Below are 22176 nucleotides of genomic sequence, written 5' to 3' on the forward strand. Positions count from 1 at the left end.
TTCGCCTGTTTTAAGCTAATGCTTGGTGCTTTTACATCATCTATCGAATAATTTCGTTCCCACTTAGTGATGTATATTTCTTCATAAATAAAAGTTTTTGACAGGCTTTCACTTAATAATTCGCAGCACTAATCCCGAGTCGCGAGTTGACCCTCTCATGCAAAGATTCATGCGAAGTTAGATGCAAACTATCCGTCGACGCTGAATGACAACCATCTGATGGCTTCTTGAATGGACAAAGTGTCACGCAGTAAATAAAGAAACTCAACCGAATCCGATTTTGTTCACTTGTTGCAAATAGATCTTGATATTTTTCATTTGATTTGAAAAAGAAACTACGTTTCGAGATGAACAGCGTATTAACAAGTAACGTCCACCCGAAGCTCAAATACAGTTTATCACGCCCTGTAACAATACTTCAATGATAGTCCGCTGTGAAAAAATGAAGCAAATTGGTGCAACAGTTTTAGAGTAATATTTTTGTTCCTAAAAATTTTTGTTTGCTGAAGATTTTGAAATCTTCAAAAAATATTTTGTAATTTTCGGATTTCTTGAAGACAACTCAACCGATTTCGATGATTTTTCAGAGAAGCTTCTTATAACCTGACATTGTATAGCTCACAAGGAACATCTAAATATCTTCAAAATCATATGACCAATGAACAATATTGACACAGATTCTAAAAATAGAAGAGTTTTTTTGAGAGCTTGTGGAAAAATGGTGCAAATATATATAAAAACAAAAAAGTTATCGCTGTTTGAATATTTTTTTGTGGTGAAAAAACGAAGTTGCCGGTAGAGGGGTTTATAACCATACGGATTGGGTTACCGGACATCTCAATATATGTGTCAATGAATACACATCGTCCAAAGTTCCCGGACACCTGTAGACCAGTATTTTAAAACTTAAAAAAATATTCAATTTTGTGACAAACCTGTTGATTATCAATGTTTTCCCTCGGCCAGAAGCCCTGGCTACGCCCATGTGTGGAATGCTTTGGGTTGAGTTCGAATATGGAACCCTTGCAGAGAATTCCCTGAAACTTTTGCAAAATCAACTTCGTGATATTGAAATAATTTTAAACTCTTCTATTTTTCTTTTCACGGTAGCCTCGACTGGCGGACACTCGACGATCCGCAATCCATTGCGCTGACATGCACCTGGAATATTACCGATTGCGGAGCTTCAGCATCACCTCGCATGGGATTTGTAACCTCGGCGATTCGATGCGGTATGTAGATTAGAACACTACATATGTCTTATCCTATCTAAAAAAAAACTTCGATAATTGCAGAAGTCGTCGATCGCGGTCGATAAACTCGGTAACGTCGGCCGGTTCCGGAGGTGCCAAGGATCGCGAGGGTAGCAACGGTTCGCAGAAGCAGGACGTGCAGATGGCCTCGGCTTCCCGGGAGGGCAGCGAGGACAATCTGGACGATGGCAAAAAGGAAAAGATACCGGGCTTTAAGGTGGCCATGCTGGGAGCTTCCGGGGTGGGCAAGACGGCGTTGACCTACCAGTTCACCACGTCGGAGTACATCTGCGCGTACGATTTGAGCCTTGGTAAGTTAGGGTGGAAGACTGTTTCGAGCGGTAGGAAACTAAATGGAGTCGATTTCAGATGACGATTACGGCCAGAAGACGGTTTCAGTGCTGCTGGACGGACAGGAAACCGATCTGGAGATCATCGATCACCCCGCGTGCGAGATGTCGGTAAGTTCCGATTCTATGAAACTCTTTCAATTCTTCCCACTTTAACTCCATATCCCCGACAGGAGGAAGCATTCTGCTCGACATACCACATCGACATCTTCGTCGTCGTATACTCGGTCGTAGACCGAGGATCGTTCAAAAAAGCGGAGAAGATCTTGCACTTTCTCAAGGATTCGGAAATGTTGCTGACACGTGGAGTCATCCTGGTGGGTACGAAAATGACCTGGAGCGCCAGCGCGAAGTTCCTACGCATGCCGCCAGGCGGCTTGCCAAAGAAATCGGTGCCAAGTTCATCGAAACGTCCAGCGGCATGGATTACAACGTGGACGAACTGCTCGTCGGCATTGTAGCCCAGGTGAAGCTGAACCCTCAAAGAATCAACCGGCTGACGGACAAGCAGCGCAACAGCATAGCAGGCTCCATAGTTCCTCCGGTCAAACGCCCATCAAAGGCCGCAAGATGGCCATGTCTATGCGAGAGCTTCCGGCCCGGGATGCCACCAGCCGGATACGGCGTATCGTACGCCGCAGCAGTATCGGCAAGTTCGGGTCAGAAGACGACGATGACTACAACCTTGGGGACAAGCGTCTCCGCAAGAAAGTTCAGGACTTCCCCGGTGACGACGATGCCGAGAGCGACGACGAGCGATCCACCGACAACGAGATGAACCTCCTCCATAGGAAGCGGTACGAGCTGCCGAGTACCTCAACGCAGAACCTCAACAGCGTGAACAGTCGCTTCCTGAAGCGCCTGTCGTTCGACGGCCAGATGCAGGAGGACCTCGGAGCGCAACAGCAGGAAGCCCGCGAGCAGCAACGTGCCTCACCGCAGCCCAACGTAAAGCGGTTCAACCTGATCGATGACAAGTCGTGCTTCGCCACCGGTACCGCTACAAACAAATTCGCCAATCGCACCAAACTGCTGCTGACTTCGTTTTTGAAGTTCAAACGGAATCTGCGCGTCAAGCGGCGCAGTTCCGGCAGCTGCAGCGACCTGTTTGTGATCTAATCGCGTTCGTATGTCTATGCGTGTGTTTTGAGCATTGTACAGCTCGGTGTGTAAACCGTCACACGTAGATGTATGTAGATGTGATCTGTTTGTACATATTTGTATATGTTGTGTAATTTTTCCAAACACACACACCCACAACTTAGTAGAACACTTTTGTGCTTTTGATTAGATGAAAACCAATAACCATGAAACAAAGCAGCAAACAAAGGGGATCAAAGCAAGCGGTTTTCAGTATTGATTGACGACGTATTTGAATTGACGCAGTAGGCGCCGCGGAGAAACAACGAAAACTGATCTTTTAACAAAGGGGCAAAGCAGGCCATGGTAGGAAGAAATTCAATGGCAAATAAATACACAAATTACAAGAGTGTGTGATTTGGTAGTTAGACAGTAAAAAGTACAGTAAATAGTTTGATTTTTTGCTTGCAGTTTGAAAGACTATGTTATCATTGATCCGTATAACAGTTATCAGATTTGATCAGCATAAACTCAGTGGTTTGAATGTATATCAAACGACACATTTTAATTGTTGGAATTGAATCGAATGTTTTACTTTGTTACTTATAATAGGCTTAAGAAAACAGTGAGAAGAAACTACTATAGTATCAAAATCTATCAGATGACGTATGGAAACTATTGAACAGCTTCTCTTTCGATGCTGAGAATCATGACTTGATAATAACTACATATGTGAAACTGACACTGATATGTTCGTGAAATGTCGAAAATCCGTTGCGAATGAAGAATGTAAATATTTAATGTGTTAAAATTTTCAATCAAACAGAGAATTCATACAACAAAAGCGCACCAGAATCGAACATATTTTCCGAATAAAAACCATGCCTAAAAAACCATTGTACACAGAAGCGGGTTCAATGAAAGAAATAATATTATTTTCCATAAAACCATCATCACTTGCGCAACGTTTAAAAAATACCTATCTAACATTAAGAGGTTCTCTTTGTTTACTTTCTCTTTAATCAATAACTGAGTCTTATAAACCTCTTCTGTTGCGTTTTTTTGTATGAAACGCTAGACAAGGAAATCTAGGAAAATTGCTTTTCGATCTATAGTGAAAAACCTCCCAAAAGCTTTAACATTCCACTGTTGTAAATGAAAGAGAGCGAGAGAGGAGAGAATCTCTTATTTGTTCATAGGTCCTTTAGTAATGTTCAGCGAGCTATTAATTTTAACTAAAAGTTTTCTTCGAATATGGAAATGGGTTCTTGAGCTTCTGCTGGACGCTCTCTCAGCTTTCAATGAAATCTGTCCGAAAGTTGCCGGATGCTTTTCCAGCCTCTTCTGGAAACTTTTCCAGCATATTCTAGAAGCTTTTCCAGCGTCTGGTGGAAACTTTTTCAGGGTCTAATGGAAGCTTATTCAGCTTATGCTGGAAGTTATTCCAGCGTCTGCTGGAAGCTTTTCAGCCACTGTTGGAAGCTTTTCCAGCGTCCACTGCAAGCATTTCCAGCGTCTGCTGGAAGCTTTTCCAATTTCTGCTGGGAAGCACATCTAGCTTATGCTGAAAAGATTTTCCAGCTTTTACATGTAAGTTTGTAAGTAATTGTAAGCTTTCGAAGCTTCTGCTTGGAAGTTTTTGGAAGTATTTCCAACTTTTGCTGGAAGCTTTTCCTGCTTCTGCTGAAAAAGTTTCCAGCAGAAGCTGGAAAAGCTTCTAGCAGGAGCTGGAAAAGCTTCCAGCAGGAGCTGGAAAAGCAAGAAGATCAAGTAAATATAACTAAAAATGACGATGAAGATTTCGATATAGATGCTCCAAATGACGAGCCCAGTGCAATCGACTATGAGGATAATGAATCACCAGTATTGACGGATTGGGAATCTGATGATGAAGATAATTTTAATGAAGATGAATACTATGAAATAAACGATGAACCTGAGGAAGTGTTGTTATCCGAGGCCATGCTGAATGGAGTCCGTTGTGCTGCGCATACGTTGCAACTTGCAGTGTACGATGTCATCAAATCGAAAAGATTCAAGAAAAAACTCGAGTTTATTAAGTAAATTGCTGCTGCGCTTCGCACAAAAAAGTGGCGACATATTTTCAAGTTACATAGAAAACCCATTGCGACACTTGAATGAGACACAAGATGGAATTCAGCATATTTGATGGTTGAATATTTTATGGAGCATAAAGAGTTCATCCAGAATATTTTGAAGAACGATCAAACACTGCGAATTGGATCTAAAATGTGGAAATTTATTGAAGAATTTTCAAAGGCATTCAAACCAGTTTATTCAGCTACCTTGAAGCAAGCATGGGAAAATTCACTCACTCACCCGAACGCTACCGATAAAATATCTGCAAAGTATCTGCTGCCACCGAATGTTCAATGACTGCCGAACGCTACTAGGGTAAGCGCAATCCCGACGAATCGCAAACGATTGAGATAAACCGAAAATGAAAAGATATGCGGAGCGGAGAGAGCACCTATCCTCTCTTAAATTGGAGACACGAAAGAACGCGTTCGCCATTCAATCATTGAAAGCTTCCTGCGAAATGTACAGATTTTTCGTTCACTGAATCATTTCGCCTTGTGTATTCCCAGTCAGTGAACGCTCTTCAGCTCTCAAACACGAATGCCATTCGTGCGGAATCGGAATGTAAAGAATCATTCGCTACAGCAATCGGATGCCTTCGGCACAAGGAGTCGGTAGTGAATCATTCTGTTGCCGTTTTTGTCTAACTTGTCGCTCGGCGAACAAGAAGAAAGCGCATTGGAAATTGAAACACTCCGCTTGGTTGGAGAAACGGCAATCTCGCTCTTGACCGCTTGTGGAAGTGAGCGAGAGAAACACAATATTCGAGTGAATGTTTCCCATGCTTGCCTTGAAGTTGCAGAATGAATCTATAACCATGGGAGATTTCTATTTCGTTTGATTGACATGTCGCATTGAATTGGAAGAAGTTGCGTCGCCATTGTCAATAAGCTTACTTGGAGCAATGGAGAAGCGGCAGTCCAATCTATTTAATAATAATTTGTTTGATTTTGAATGCGTTCAAATTGTAGAACTGAACTGAGAGTTCAAGAGCACTTGGAAAAAATGAACAATGATCAATGATTACAGTGATCAAGATCAATTTGGAAGAACAATTGGCTTGCTCATCTGCTCGCGTTCTGTTCAAAATGCAACACTGCCCAACGTATATGAAGGTGACATTTTGGTCGATTTTGAGTCTAGGTTACACATTGTACTATTTCAAGCTTTTTAACTATATTTTTAAGTGGTTTCCAGTTTGTACAGTACAATTTATACGGAGTAAAAAATTGTTGAAACTCTTCAAAATCGTTTGTCTCACAAGCAGGTTTTTGTCGCCCACACTCATTGATCCCAACTTACTCTCCAGAGTTAAACCCTTCAGTAGTTCAAATTCAACTTCTGATAATTAAAACCTTGTACATAACATTAGGCATATTCTAAGGGAAATTACCACTTAAGAAAACTAAAGCATCAAAATTGTTTTCTGGGAAAAAGGCCCCCACAAGACCACGGGGCCTCCACATTTGTAAATCTGACCCTAAATATACAATTATTTTGTGGAGCTTTTTTTTTGTAAAAGTGTCAAATTTTACGAGCCAAATTATTTATCGACGTGAAAGTACAATATGCGCCAGTTCATTTGTTCAAACTGATAATATTAAAATGAATATGATTATAAACAAATTGTTCAAATTAGTTATAATAAAAGAATTTAATTCGCCTGAAACAACATTTTTCGACCGCCGGGATTCGAATCCATGACCCTCAGCTTGGCCATTCTGAATAGTTGCTCGTTTACAGCTACGACCAGGTAACACTCCAAATTTCATTTTGTGACCACAGTTACAAGCATTAAGGCCGCACGGGACGTCATCATAATCACCCTATCCATTTCAAGAAGCAAATCCCAAGAACCACTCCATATATCGATGTGAAAAATGTATCACTATGATTCTATATGTGTAGTGCACAACCCGATAAATTTTCAGCTTCATCGGTTCACTAAAACTCGAGATTTGCTTCCACAAAGTGTTGATGATAATTGTTAGAGTGAGACAAAAGATAGGGAAAATAACACGGTCTCCCGTGTCGCCTTAATTACATACAAAGATTAACCTCGCTCGCTCGTATTCCAAGCATCGGTCGCAAGCGCATACTTTAAGGCAGCATTCAATTTTCTTGCATAGACAAAAAATGGAACTGAGTTCATCTCCCACGAAACGCGGTGGTAACCGGAATGTCTGTCAAATTTAAACAGTTCTATGCAATAAACAAATTTCAACACGATAATTGAAAAACTTTCTGCATTCATTTGAGAGATCGTTTGTTTGCGACAGAGGCATGCTCGACTGTCAGACAGCAATGCAGTTCCTTTGACACAGGGCAACTTTTGTAAACAGTAACCCGTTGCTATTTCCGCTCCTTTTGCAAATGAACTGAACAAACCAGGGCACTCGCATCTGCCCTATTTCGACACTAGTTGAAATAACAACCTCTTCCTCTATCATGTATAGAGGGGCATTATCTTTTTTTTAGGGGGCCAAACTATTTGTAGTTGCACATGTTTGGACGACGTGCTCATGCCAACTTGTGCAGTGCATGCATGTATGCCATTGATGATGTGTTTATCCGACATTGACACATCATCGCTAGATCAAAGCAATCCAGCTTGCATGTTCATCAATCCATCCATCCGCTCAGCAGCAATCTGCGCTTGATGATGGTAACATTTGACAAGGCTTTTGAAGTGTAGATATCGATGGGAGAAACTGGGAATGAGCAATAGATGGATTTGTTTTTAGTGTTCGGCTGACAAATCTATGAAGCGAGATTTTTTTCCGGGATTTTTTATGTTTGCGGTTAGAATGTTTGATTTGAAGATGAGGGATTTCACGGAGGCATGCAAGTCGATTCTGATCGACCATTTCAAAAATATCTGAAACTTTGCACAGTTTTTCAGTTCCATCTAAATCGTCATTTTCCGATATCGAATCTTCAAGTTGAGTCACGACTAACTTTTCAAAAGGGTGTATGTGAAAATGATTCAAAAATATTCAAAAAGCTGCACAGCAAAAACGGTTCGTTCGATTGTTAGACAACTAAAGAAGCAAAGTTAGACAACTAAATAAAGATTCCAAAAAAAATGAACACAGTAAAAAAAAAATATTTTTGCATTAAAAAACATCATTTTTGTCACAAAAACTCAAATATCTCAAAACCCTATCGGAATACCAACGTAATTTTTTGAGGGAAAACGGTCCATTATATTAGCTATCTACCCTAAAAATTTGGTGATGGTAAGCCAATAAACAAAAAAGTTATGACATTTCAAATATTTCACAAATTTGACACTTAGTGATTTTTTTTTTTTCAATGTTATTTTTTTTTAGGACCGCAGTTTGTTGCTGAATTTTTTGTTAAGTGTACCACATGAGGTTAACAAGTTGTTTTCATGATATTTTATTTAATTATTCATAACTATTTAGCATCTATTAGAAAGTTAGACGCGATCCAGTGTTGTGATCTAAAGTCTTGATAGTGTCATATTTTTTATTGTACGTAACTGAAGAAAAATTCTCTCAATAGTGTTGAAACCTTTTGATAAAAGAAACCTATAAGAAATCTAATATTGAAGACAAAAGCTCCAAAAAAAGTTTTCTATACAGGTATACGACTAGTTTACCTGCAAAAAGTTTACCTCGTAGAGAACAAGGCGGGTCTATACCCAGGTGATCTAGTATACGTAAAGCAGGTCGGTTTTCTCGGCGCTGGTTTTCTCCACAAAGTTAAAATCTGATTACACCTGGGTATAGACCCGCCTTGGTAGAGAATAGACTTTGTTAATCATATTTGGGAGAAAGCGAGTAACTTCAACAACATCAAAAACATGATAGGTACATACCATGAACATACTCACGAAAAAGCTAAAAATATACTACCACTATGGTTATAAAAGATTTAATTGTAAAATTTTTCTTCAGTCAAGCAAACGACACCAAACTAGTCAGTAAAAACTTAAAAGTGATTTTGTTTATTAAAATCTAACGAGCAACATGAGTAGTCGCTTTCTCAACTGTTGCAGGCCGTTTGCAAAAAAAAAGTGTTCGAAAGAGCTACGAAATCTCACCGAAAGCACCATAGATAAACTGATAGCGGCTGGTTATGCTCCAATGTCTACATTGAATACAAATTTACGCATTTGTACGTCCTGCCGTTTAAACGTTGACAAACGGGCAATCTGTACATCATCGGTGGATCAGGTTGCAGGAAGTTCGAAAACAACAACAACTGAGGAATTACTAGATGCACCGACAACAACTGAGGAGTTACCAGAAGTACCAAGTGCAGATAGTCTTGCCACGGTACCATCAGCGACATCTGTTTCAACAAATCAACAATAAATAAATAAATAAGTATTAATAAAATGTTTTCATGATCTCATAACGCACACCCAAATCCAAAACTTTTAAAGTTTATATATAACATTTAGAAACTCATCGATCATACTCTAAAAAAAAATATCCTGGTAATTTTTTTTTTTATTTTCGTGTAATCTGTTAATTCATTTTAATTTATACATATATACATATACATATAATATTTATACATATACATAATATTCATACATATAATATACATAATACTAATGAATACATGAAAACGACTTGTTTAATTCACGCAAGGCCCTTAACAATAAAATCAGCAACAAACTGCGGTTCCCGTAATAATTAACACCGAAAAAAAAATTTTTTTTTTCTACTAAATGTGAAAATTGTGACATTTTTGAAATGTCATAACTTTTTTGTTTATTGGTTTACCATCACCAAATTTTTATGGTAGATAGCTAATATAATGGACCGTTTTCCCTCAAAAAATTACGTTGGTATTCCGATAGGGTTTTGAGAGATTTGAGTTTTTGTGTCAAAAATTATGTTTTTTTAATGCAAAAAAAAAAATTTTTTACTGTGTGTTTTTTTTTTGGAATCTTTTTTTAGTTGTCTAACTTTGTTTCTTTAGTTGTCTAACAATCGAACGAACCGTTTTTGCTGTGCAGCTTTTTGAATATTTTTAAACCATTTTCACATACACCCTTTTGAAAAGTTAGTCGTGACTCAACTTGAAGATTTGATATCGGAAAATGACGATTTAGATGGAACTGGAAAACTGTGCAAAGTTTCAGCTCAATAGAAAAAAATGAATTAAAAAATTTACCAAATTTTGGTGCTGTTGCTTGGAATCACTCAGATATTTTGACGTTAACTACGTCTTACGGCAATATACTGAGTGTCAATTGAAAATCTAAAATGTTGAGACCGTCACGAATTTATGTAAGATTTTGAATACTAATAACTCAGCCATTTATCGGTAGATTTTCAATATTTTCCCACCAATCGGTCGGAAATTTATGCAACATTTTACTCAAATGGAGAAAACTTTTGATTTTTGACGACAGACTGTCGAAAATTGGGAAAATGTCGACTCTTTTCTTACGCAACCAAACCCACGATTCTTTTGGGCTGGCAAATGACCAATTTCTGCTTCTTCGCGCATTCTTCTCTTGACGTTAACTACGTCTTACGGCAATATACTGGGTGTCAATTGAAAATCTAAAATGTTGAGACCGTCACAGTATTATGTTAGAGTTTGAACTAAAAGAAGGCTGCAACTATGAAAATCGACTAAAATTCAAATGCAGAAAATCCCTTGGCGTAGTTAACGTCATGCGGTCGTGTCTTGTACACAACCCCCTCTGATTTTTTTATCTGTGTACACTGAAACTTTCATATACGTAAAAGTGAATATACTTCATAACATTTACGTGATATTACGTATATGGAATCCTCGGAACACTCTGATAATCCATGATAACTTCATGGTAATTGCTGTTATGCATTATAATTACAACATTTCCAAGATTCTAACAAAAACTAGCTGAATATTAATGTACCTAATCGTTAAAGAAATATGTGTTTCAACACGACTCGAAACATCCTTGAACATCTAATCAACAAAGCAAACATGTTTGCCCTTCAGTTTCCATTCACATGTAAATTTAAACTCCAGCTCTAAAGGTTAAAGCTACCGATTTCAATAACCTCCCTCCGCCTGTCTCTTTTAGGTATCCGGGAAATGCTGATCAGTACAAAAAATCTCATTAATTAGCACAACCCATCCACCCGTAATTCCTCGTCCCTTTTTGGCAAGCCACACCAAGGATGGCACTCAATTTCTCCCTCTTTGTCCATCCGGCCAGGGCAAGGCACAACAAGACGTGTCCGTCGTAATGCAATTAATTATCACCAGCCATCCGTCCTGTAGGCACTCGACGGCTTTTTCTCATATAGTAATAAAGAGCTCCGGCATCTGATGGCGCTTGACGCCTTTCTTTGCTTCTTTTTCGTCATAAACAGGATTCCAACCCCAAACACCCCCCGGCTCAGTTCCTCGCAAACCACTTCCCCGTGCCAAGATTTTTGCTGAGATAAAGGATTAATTAGCACCAGGGTACGTCCGGTCAGTCTGTTAGAAGCTTTGATGTCTACCGCATCTCGTGCCACTCCTATCCTGTATACAGCTTAAGGCAAGGCAAGCAAAACGAAGGAGGCGCATGGTTCGACATAATCACATCAAAGTTGGCCACACTCTGAGAGAGAGATTATGGACCGATGGTGAGAGCTGAAGTGCATCAAGATCTACACAGCAATTGCTTACAGGTGTCGTTACGATAGGAACGACCAAGCTGTTGGGAAGGGTATGTACTTAAGGTGAAGATGCATCGAAGCCAAACCTCGAAATTTCAAGAGCACAAATCTGGAGAACCAAACACCCGTTTGAGCTGAAAACTTAATCGATTGATCACCACCAGCTAGTGACCAGTGAGTAGCATTTTCAGCACAAACGGTTGTCTGGTTGTCTAGATTTGTGCTCTTGAAAATTCGAGGTTTGGCTTCGATGCATCTTCACGTTAACCTCGATGATTTCGATCCATGCGAGATGTGGCATGTGCAACAATGAAGGCCAACGATTGAGGAGTCGAAAAGTTCACTGCCATCAAGAGCTTGGCAAAGATCAAACCCTGCTGCTTCTCCTATCGTTGATTGTAGGCATTTGTTTGCCAAGCCGCAGGCTACTTAGATAGGCACATAGATAGCCATAGTTCACCGGAAGGAAAACGAAGTGGTAAAGAAGATAATACCCCATGTAATAACCAGTTTATTGCAACTTGTGTGGTAACGATGAGGATGTGTGGGCAACCGAGGATGTTTAATCCTTGCCAATGCCATTCGCCTTGCATACAAAATAAGGAAAGATTGATAATGCAAACGATAGGCAGGAGCAGTAAGCGCAAGCTTGCAGGTACATATGCTTTTCATTTTTAGTTACTTTATCAATATTACAGTCAACTCTAGAGAGCTCAAATAAAAATAAATAAATTTCAATGTTGTGTAAACTGAAGTCTACTGTAAAAATAAATCAAATTCGTGCGTTGTTACAACATCATGAACACTCCTATAAACATACATTCAATTTTCAACTAAAAATGCTTGAATATTACATGATCGTGTAAATTTAAGGTGAATTCGATTGGAAAATAATGGTTTGGTCAATTTAGGTATATTTTGATGCTCCAAATATGAAAATAAACTTAAATTTACAACATATTTTGTAGCTGTGTACTTTAAAACGAGTTTCCGAAAACTGATCAAACTAACATGATTTTTTTCATACTTCCAATTCCATATTACTGACTATCAGTGTTCCCAAGAAGCTATTTTGAAAGTTTTCCGGCTCGGAACATTGATGGTCAATATAGATGGTAGTTTCAACAGTACAACAATTTTATAAATATAAATTCAAAATATAACTGGCTACCGCAATCCTCAAAATGTTGCTTATGAAAGAGTTTTTTTAGACTCAGAACATAAGAGCGCACAAAAAAGATCTTAATCTTCCGAAACTTAAATGGCAAAAACGATTCAAACTTGCTAGTTCTATATTACTAACTATGCGTGTTCTCAAAATATTGCTTGAAGCTTTCTAGGCTCAGACTTCTGATGTTTCAATTGCACAATCGATTTACTAGTTCTGTTCGATTGGCTATCTGTGTTGTTTAAATAATACTTTGGGATACGTTTTCCAGAATCACAACATGAAAGTGAGCATAAGAGATAAAAATGTTTTAAATTTTGAATGACACAAAAGATGTATACTGTTGTCTACTTTAGTAAGATAGTATCATATTACTGGCTGTATGTGCTCTGAAAATTCTGCTTGAAGTTCTTCATGTTCAGAACATAAAGTAAGCACAATAGATCATAAATTTCTAAAGTTTCAATGGTACTAACGATTTATCTTTTCTAGTTCTATCTGTTCTCAAAATACTGTTTTGGATTTTTTTTTTCAATCTTTTTAAAACAATGTGAGCAAAAGATGTTAAGATATTCAAAGTTTCAACGGCACAAATGGTTTATGCTTTACAGCTCTATATTTGCTGACTATCTCTGCCCTAAAAACAATTTTTGGCTCAGAACATCGAACCGAGCAAAAGAGATCATAATATTTTAAAGTTTGAATGGCAACAAATGATTTACACTTTCTAATTCTATATTACTGGCCATCAGTATTTTCAAAATGTCGCTTTAAGTTTTCAGAACGACAAAGTGGGCAAAACAGCATGTAATTTTCTGAGGTTTCAGTGTTACAAAATGAGTAAAAAATATCATAATCCTCAAAATCATCCTCAATTGTACATACGACTTACTAGTTCTATATTACTGGTTATTTTAATCTTTCTGGTTCTACACTACTGACCATTTGTGGTCTCAAACACTGCTGTCGAAAGAGTTTTCTAGGCTCAGAACATAAAAAAGCAAATGAGATTAAAATTTTCTAAGAATTCAATGATGCAAATGATCGGTGTTTTGTCAAACTGGACCATGTGTTTTTCGATATGATGAGGGAAACGTTTTCGAACTATTCAATATGACACAATTTTTGCACTTTTTGTTGTAATATTGAAACTTGGTTATTTGATGAATCATATGTATCAAGATACCATCGAAAAAATGCGGATTGATGGAATTTTCGACTTATTTTTACAAAGCCACATCGAGCAACTGATTAACACTTTATAGTTTTATATAACTATCTGTATTATCAAAATGTTACTTTTGAAAGATATTTGTATAAATATAACTCAAAAACGATCTAATTTTATGAGACAGAACACTGTTTGCTTTGTGTTGATTTTATACCTTACAATTTTGGTATTTTGTTTTATTTTCGTGTTAAACAACTGTTGCTTTTTCTGTGACAGAACTAAACAAAACAAATTCAGAGAGCAACAAATATTTGGCGCAAAATATTAAAAAACTTTAGTTTTATTAGGCTTTTTTCTACACAAAAAATGTTCAATTTAATGTTTTTTTTTGTACAAAATTCGAGCATCTTACTTGGTATTCTGTAACTCTCTATTTTTCTATTACTCGATGGAAGGTGTAGCTCTTTCAATCTAGCATACTGTGATCCTTGTGTAAATCGATACCTCTCGAATTTGATGTTTTCTTACCAATGCGATTAATTTCAATAACACCCTATCTCGATGGTTTTATCAATAGCGAGCTACGGAGGGAGAGATGGTTGTATTTCAAAGAAATTAATACAAGTAGTAAGTAAATTCATCGACAGCCTGATATATGTTTAATGTTAGTCTTGCCAAAAAATGTACGTTAAATAAAGACATATAAATTTAATTCATACATTCAAAATTTAAAAAAAAAAACAGTAGAAAAATGAATCAGCATAGTAGCATCAAAAATATGATACTCTTTAAAAAAAAAAAGTTTTCATTAATACAACCTTTCAGGGGACTTATTTATTTAATTTATCCTTTCGGGAAACACTCTTTACTCTAGCTTACCCAATAAGCACTTCTTTTCGATTGACTTACTCAGAAAACTCACTCAAATTATTTTTAATCTTACCCTGTTAGGGGGCTTTATTCTGGTTAACATTTTCAGGAAAGTTTTTTTTTATTTTACCTTATCATCTCGAGGAAATGGTCTGTTTTAGTTTATCTTCTTAGGGGACTCATTTTGCTCTAGCTTACCCTTTTAGGGAACTCACCCTGTTTGATTTCATAATATATCATTCCTGGGAATTTGCTCGAATTATTTTTCATTTTAACTTACCCTCTCAAAGGGCTTTTTTAAATTTACCCCTTCAGGGATTTTTTTTTAACTCTCGGGGGCTCATTGGGAACTATGTCATATTATCTTATCGGGGAACTCTTTTACTCTAGCTTACCCACTCAGGAGATCCACTCTATGTAAAAAATGTCCTAAAATGTTTTATGAAATCTTATGTTTATTTAATATCACGAAAGAGTATGTGACTGCAACTACTTTAGCAATTTTTCCGCTCAAATAACGTTAGGTCCATAAATGAACCTTGAGTTAGGTCCATAAATGAACCTTGACACTTTTGATCATGTTTGACGTTCGATTAGTAGACAAAATTACCACAGCGGTTTTAGTTTTAACACTGGGATTGTTCCTATCTGATATTTCTGAAGAGACACGGGAAACAAAATACACCCAAAATTTGAGTTTAAGCCAAGGGGTGTGACAAAATCTAAAAAAAACATGACAAATATTTTTTGGAGTTGAACAAACGAAAAACATTTAAAAATTGAGTAAACATGTGTTATTGGCCTAAACTTACGCGTTTGGCGTTAAAATTGGGACAGGACTTTAGGACCCTATTGTATCCTCATTGTATAATCTATCCTCTCAGAGAGTTCACTATTATTTTTCATTTAAGCTTACCCTCTCAGGAGATTTTTTCCTTGCTTATCCTCTAAGAGGACTCTTTTTGTTTTGCTTTCTCTCTCAGGAGACTATTTATTTGTTTTTTTTTTTGTTATTTTCTTTTTACTTACCCTCTCAGACAATTTTTTAATCTTACCCTCCCAGGAGACTTTTTTTTATTTGCATACCATCTCAGGGGTTTGTCTCATTGTGCTTCTCCTCACAGGGGACTTTTTTATGCTTATTCTCTCTGGGGACTCGTTGTTTTTTTACTCTATCAGGGGATTTTTTATATTTTGCTTACCATCGCAGGGGACTTTTTTCCTTGCTTACCCTCTCATCAGGGGATACTTTTTTTTTGCTTACCCTCTCAGGACTTTTTCTTTTTACTAACCCTATCAGGGGATTCTTTATCTTGGCTTACCCTCTTAGAGGACTCTTTTTCTTGCCTTAACCTATCAGGGGACTCTTTTTTTGACTACCCTCTCAGGGGACTTTTAATGTTATGATTACGCTCCCAGGGAACTTTCATTATTTTAGTTTACCCTCTCAGGGGACTCTATTTTTTTGCTTACCCTCTCAGGGGACTTTTCTCATTTCGCTTACTGTCGCGCACTGAAGCCTAAGCTTCCGACCCGAAGCACACCGAGTTAATCCGTAACCCGATGTTACGTTCCGCGAAGGTTTGAACTCTTCGGTGCGACAGTGTCGATGTGAAATTGTGTAGTGAATCTATCATCAGCCAAACGTGTCTAGCTGATGTTGTGATCTCTCACTTGAATCAAACTTGGGAAGGGCCTAGTACCGCTATGATTAGGGGAGCGGCCTATGTTCCGTCTTCAGAAGATTGATTCAGGGTTGAGACTTGATTCAGGTGGTCAATTATTTCCCTTTGTCTTTGCAGTATTGGCATATCACCTGGCATAAGCTAGGAGAATTCCAACACGTTAAAGATTAAGTTCTGCCTTCAAATAAGGTTGGGAAGGGCCTAGTACCGCTATGATTAGGGGAGCGGCCTATGGTCCGTCTTCAGAACCTTATAGAATTCAAACTTTAAGAAAGGAAAAGAAGAGGAGAGAAGATTTCTTTCAAGTTAATCGACTGGTCGCATCGAGTATTCAAAAGACAATCCTGTATTTTTCTAGCTTCATTCCGCTTATATAGAGGCCTTGGGTCTGGCTACCCAAACTTAACTCTAAAGTGAAAAAGAGATGCTAGAATTCTTACTTATCAAACTAAATTATTCTATTTTCCCTCCCATGCTACCTCACACGCGCAAGTACAGTCGATTTTTATTACTTTTCCAAACCCGGGACCTAATCCAGTCCATACGCGACAAATGCATGCCAGCTCAAAATAATCAACTTCGAGGTGCACCAATCCTAGCGCTATCAGACCTCCCTCGCTATGAGACGGCTGCGCATTTTCATTCCCTTGGATTTGTTTTGGGATTTTTATTATCTTGTCGGCGATCGTCCCTAGGGGCCTTTTGGTTATCGCTGCCGGTTCCGTAGAACCTAAGCAAAGCGAGAATGGTGGATTTTTCCACATTGCTCAACTTCTTTCTGGTAAGTTGACTTACCACCTAAAGGGAGACATCTTCGCCTTCTTGACAAAGGGTAATTATCGTCGCAATTTACGACCTTTCTATTTGTGTCTTTTTCTCTTGCGCTTATCCGCCCGCCTCGTCAATACTATTCCCACGCGCATTGATCGGTGCATCCGTCCGAGCTGCAGTACTACATTCAGGGTGCGTACAGATAAGCTAACGTGCATTCGTTTTTGGTTATTATTATTCCTTTCTTCGCGCGGGTGCTGCTTTTGTCTAAGACTGGCGTACTTACGGTGTCAAATAGCTAGTTCGGAAAATTTTGAGATGGAACCTTTTCCTGCCTCTGTCTTTCTATCTTTCTCCAGAGTCAGGTTTGATGTCAATGCACTTCTATCGTTGCCCATATGTTGGGTCGGGTTTGTTTTCTGTTTCCTAGGTTATTGACCGACTGGAGGTCGATCGGAATCAATTTCAATTTGCTAATTTGCCAATAATTGAATCTGTAAATTATAAAACTACCGCGTCAGTGACATTCCCTCAGCCGTAAAGAATCGTAGAATCCTTTACCTAGTCTAAGTAGTTGCATAATTTTCAAGAATCCATTTACATTTTCTTTAATCGTGCCTTTTGTTTGTTTGTTTATTTGTGTTCGTTCCTCTCTGTATGTTTAATTACTACTTCCTCTTATTTTGCATTGATATCAATTTGTACTTGTGTTCTTTTCTTCTTCTTTTTTAATTGGTCCATCTCCGTATTTACCCATATAATGTTTGTATAAAATGTTCAATAATGAATATCTTAATGTACTTGACATGTATAAGTTTTTTTTTTTTTTTTTTTTTTTAATTGCATGATTGCATGATTTTTGATTCTTTCATATAATTTTTATAAATTGTATATATGTTTTGTATGGGTAATATGTTGCATTGCTGCATATAAATGTTTATAATAATTGTAATAATTGTATAAATTCATTAATATTATATATGTGTTTATTTTTATAACGTTTTAATTGTTTGTCACTTCTTATTCCTACTTCGGTTGACTCTCCATGTTGATTTGTTGTCTGTTGCCGCTTGTAGTGATTGAGCTTGGCCGGGTTAGCCCTCAGGTGTAGATTGCTATCTTTCAGCAATTGTTAAGACTGGGGTGCCCTTTACTTGTAGATCTGAGACCGGCTGGTCCTCAGTATTGATATTTGGCGAGGTTGGTTGGCCCTCAGCCGTGTTGATTGTGACTTGTCGCTGAGTTGGTGTTATCTTTGGGTTGTGATATTTCGGCAAAGCTGGTTAGCCCTCAGCCGTGTTGATAGGTAACTAATGAGGCTGCGATAGTAATAGCTTGAGCCCCTGGTTTGATTGATTTCTTCTGTTCTAAGGGTCGGTTTGACCCCTAGTCGTCTTTTCGGATTATAACTTCAGTAGGATCGGAATGATCCTTCATCTTAGGGTTTATCTTCGGTCTTGTCATCTTGGCTTGTTGTTGGGTTGCCTTGTTTCGGGTTGACAATTGATTTCTTCAGTTTGGTTGGTTTTCGGATTTCAGGTTGGGACGTCTGTTGACTCTCGGGTAGCAGCGTCACACGGATCTCCTCCAGCTCGGTGCCCGCCACCTCATGCTTCTTCCTGTTAATATTCCTCAAAGTATTTCGGTGAGATAAAAATGACGTCATAGAATCCCAAAATGAGGCAATGAGTTGCCATCCAAACCCATAAATGTCGTAGAGTATACGACCATGCATGATTGTATCAATTAAGAATTTGATGCATCTACCGAGTAAATATAATCCAATCATTGTCGATGTAAAGTTCCCTAACGCAGTAGACAATGAAATAATTTTATTCCAATACTTATTGATAACGTTATCAATTATCTTTTCCGAGACTAAGGCTTCGAAATGGAACCCTTGTCGATTTGGGCTTTGTCCAGTCAGCATCTTATGAACCACATTAGATGCTATCCGACGATCTCCTTGATCGTAAATCATGGTACGCATCTTTTGGATGCTTTCCTGATCATAAATGCCACTTTCCATTAAATTTGGTAATGGTGTGTAGCGCCATTTAGTGACAATTTCTGTTGCAAGCTTCTGAGGAGGAATCGTTTCTCTTATTTTACCATCGAAGGTATACCATCTTCCCCCAAATTGAAATTTAGCGGGAAGAAGTGGAGTGCATTCTATTTCTGTTCCCCTCATCTGCAACGTTCTGGTAACAGGAGTTAAAAACATTGTGTCATTTCCGTATTTTACTGGAAGCTCCTGATAGCATCGTTCTGATGCAAAAGGTTGTACGTATACAGGTTTACACTGTAATACGTGAAGAACTTCGCCTGCCACAACTGCCGAAAATCCGGAACGACGCATTATACTCGTAACGAATTCCATGGGATTTATTCTTGCTAATGTTAATTTCGTCTCTAACAAAGCTTTATCTAATTTGCACATTTCCGTCATTACGGTCCTGTATACATCATCCAATCTTTTCCCAATATAATTTTCTACTAACGTTATTTTAGAATTAAAATACGTGAATAAATCATAATTTCTTACACTTGCTGGTCTGCGACTAAAAGGTGATTTAAACGATGATGACTCCAAAATAAATATTCTGGGGTGATCAGTAGCATGTCCTTTGTAACCACAAATCTGAGTTGCTTGTTTTGTTCGAATTGAAAATAGGTGCGAATCTGAAATGGCTGTATATACTGCCTGGTTACTCTTCTTTTCACCATCCTCATTTGTCGTCTTGTTTACTGTACCTTCGTAAATGACCTCAAATTCGGTGTCCTCACACCGCCGATCAAGACTTACTTCCCAAGTTGAATACCCATCTTCGGAATCCAAACATTTTCCATGCGAGTATGGACATACTATTCCATGTCGTAAAAGTATTTGATCATTTTCATGGTCTACTGTAGCTACATAATTGTACAATGAAACTTCGTATTCAAAATATACTAAAGCATCTAGCCATGTATATTCAGGAGTTTTATATACTCCACCGCTACAGTGACTCGACCAAACACTTCCAACTACTAGAGTTTCACCTCTAGTTGTATGATTTCGTTTCAGTTCGCTAAGTCCAGCATTCACCGTTAGTGGGAGGGTCCCAAGTAAATGTATTCGTCTACATTCTTCAGGTGTAAATTCCCTCACTATATAGGCGTACCTTCTCTCATAATCAGATGTATGAGAGTGTATTCCACAATGCTTAACAATGCGTTTGATTATAACCTTGCACTGATATACCATGGCGCTACTTTTTGCGCTTCTCTGAAGCACTTGAATAGGTACTTCAGTGGTAGTGAGATTTTTGACGGTGGGTATGCAAGAATCTACATCTAATAATGAATAACTGGTCATGTTTATATCAGGATTGGCGCAGTCATAGGCGATTAATCCTGAGGGCTCCGATGCGAAAACGGTCCCTATGCAAAATAACATCATTAATGCCTTAAGGGCTCCTCCTGATGAAAATCTAATTTTCCTTGTTTGAGATTCGCTTTTCTGTAATCGCTGGCTGCTCTTTTCCTCCCTTGCTTTGTCATTCCAACGGTCGCGCATTTCTTTTATCTTGTCAACATCAAGTTTACGCCGCTTTCCCCAGGAATCGAAGTTTGATTTCGCGCTTCCTTGAGAAGGTTCCGGTTCCGTGGTTTTCATTATCTTTTCTGGATTAAGTATTTTATTTTGTTGTAAATTTTTAGCCCATTCTAATTCTGTAAGCTTTCTTTTCCTAGTTGCCTTCGAAGAAGTCGGCAATTCCATCTCCTGGTGGGCATGTACTTCGCGATGATGATTCACGATGCATATGTCTTTTATTTTAGGATGTTTGATCCTCTTGGCTTGTATTGGAAGTTGAGTTTTGTCGTTCGTTTTTGGAGGTTGTAGCTTAGGCTTTGGCTTGTTAATTTGGCCATGTTCCTTGGTAGATATTTCCTTCACATGATTAATGGAAGCTTTGGGTTCTTCCTTCCTATCGTCTTCTTTTCTCATGACGTCTAAGACCGCTATCTTTGTAGCTGGTCTAGAATAAATTCCCTGAATAGTTTTGACTTGGGCGGATCGAACTTGTCCATCGGCTGCCCGTCTTACCTCAACTATTCTTCCTTTGAGCCACTTTCCAGGATGTGTTTCCTTATCAGTTATTAATACAACGTCTCCTTCCTTTAGTGGCTCAACTTTCTTCGTCCACTTGTTCCGTTTCAACAAGGTTGGCAAATACTCCTTTTGCCACCTTTCCCAAAAATGTTGAGAGTATAGGTTTATTCTCTCATATTGTTTTTTAGTCAGACATCCGGTGGGAATAGAATAGGGAGGCGCATATTCGCCGGCCCTTCCTATCAGAAAATGAAAAGGGGTTAGAGGTTCCTCGTCCTCGTTGTCTAATGAAATGTGTGTCAACGGCCTAGAATTTAATATGAATTCTGCTTGGATGAGAGCAGATCTTAATTCTTCTATAGTAGGCTTACGCATTTGAGTACACTCTGGCATTGCTTTTAAGCATTTCTTTATTGATTGGATTAATCTTTCCCAGGCCCCTCCAAAATGTGGAGCTGCGGGTGGATTAAACGTCCAATTTATTTCCATTGCCGCTGCAATGCTCCCGCCGAACTTCTTGTCTATTTCATTTATGGCGGCCTTCATTTCTTTTTCGGCCCCAATGAAGTTCGTACCGTTGTCACTGTAAAGATGCTGAACCTTTCCTCTACGATTCTGGAAATTCTTCAGACATACGAGGAAAGCATCAGTATCCAGTCTTTCGGCTAATTCAACATGGGTTGCCCTAGTGGACATGCATGTAAATATCACGCCCCATCGTTTTTCTATGGAACGTTTTACTTGGACTTCTATTGGTCCAAAGTAATCGACCCCAGTATGTGTAAATGGATACGCATACATTGCCGTACGACATGGAGGCAGAGGTGCCATTTGCGGTGCTACTGGTGCAGCTCGTTTGTTTTTGCAATATTGGCATTCTCTTTTAATCTTCTTCAACAATGCCCTTGCCTTTATTACCCAATATTTTTGACGAATTGCTCCAAGTACGACATTATCTCCTTGATGAAGATATCGTTCATGGTAATTT

The 22176-nt window shown here is 38.4% G+C and overlaps 2 protein-coding genes across 3 annotated transcripts in view; one reads left to right on the forward strand and one right to left on the reverse strand.

The window, feature by feature from the left end:
* The window catches only part of LOC110681295, a 532644-nt gene that overhangs the window by 331279 nt on the left and 179189 nt on the right, over positions 1–22176 (reverse strand). The gene's annotated exons all lie outside the window — the stretch shown is intronic.
* On the forward strand, positions 1156–2078 carry LOC110674264 (ras-related protein rapB-like). The gene is made up of 4 exons (XM_021838532.1): positions 1156–1232; positions 1296–1564; positions 1623–1714; positions 1777–2078. The coding sequence occupies exons 1-4, from the start codon at positions 1156–1158 to the stop codon at positions 2062–2064; spliced, it is 726 nt and encodes a 241-aa protein (XP_021694224.1). The 3' UTR covers positions 2065–2078.

The sequence above is a fragment of the Aedes aegypti genome, chromosome 1 (genome assembly GCF_002204515.2).
Source record: "Aedes aegypti strain LVP_AGWG chromosome 1, AaegL5.0 Primary Assembly, whole genome shotgun sequence".
Classification (NCBI taxonomy): domain Eukaryota; kingdom Metazoa; phylum Arthropoda; class Insecta; order Diptera; family Culicidae; genus Aedes; species Aedes aegypti.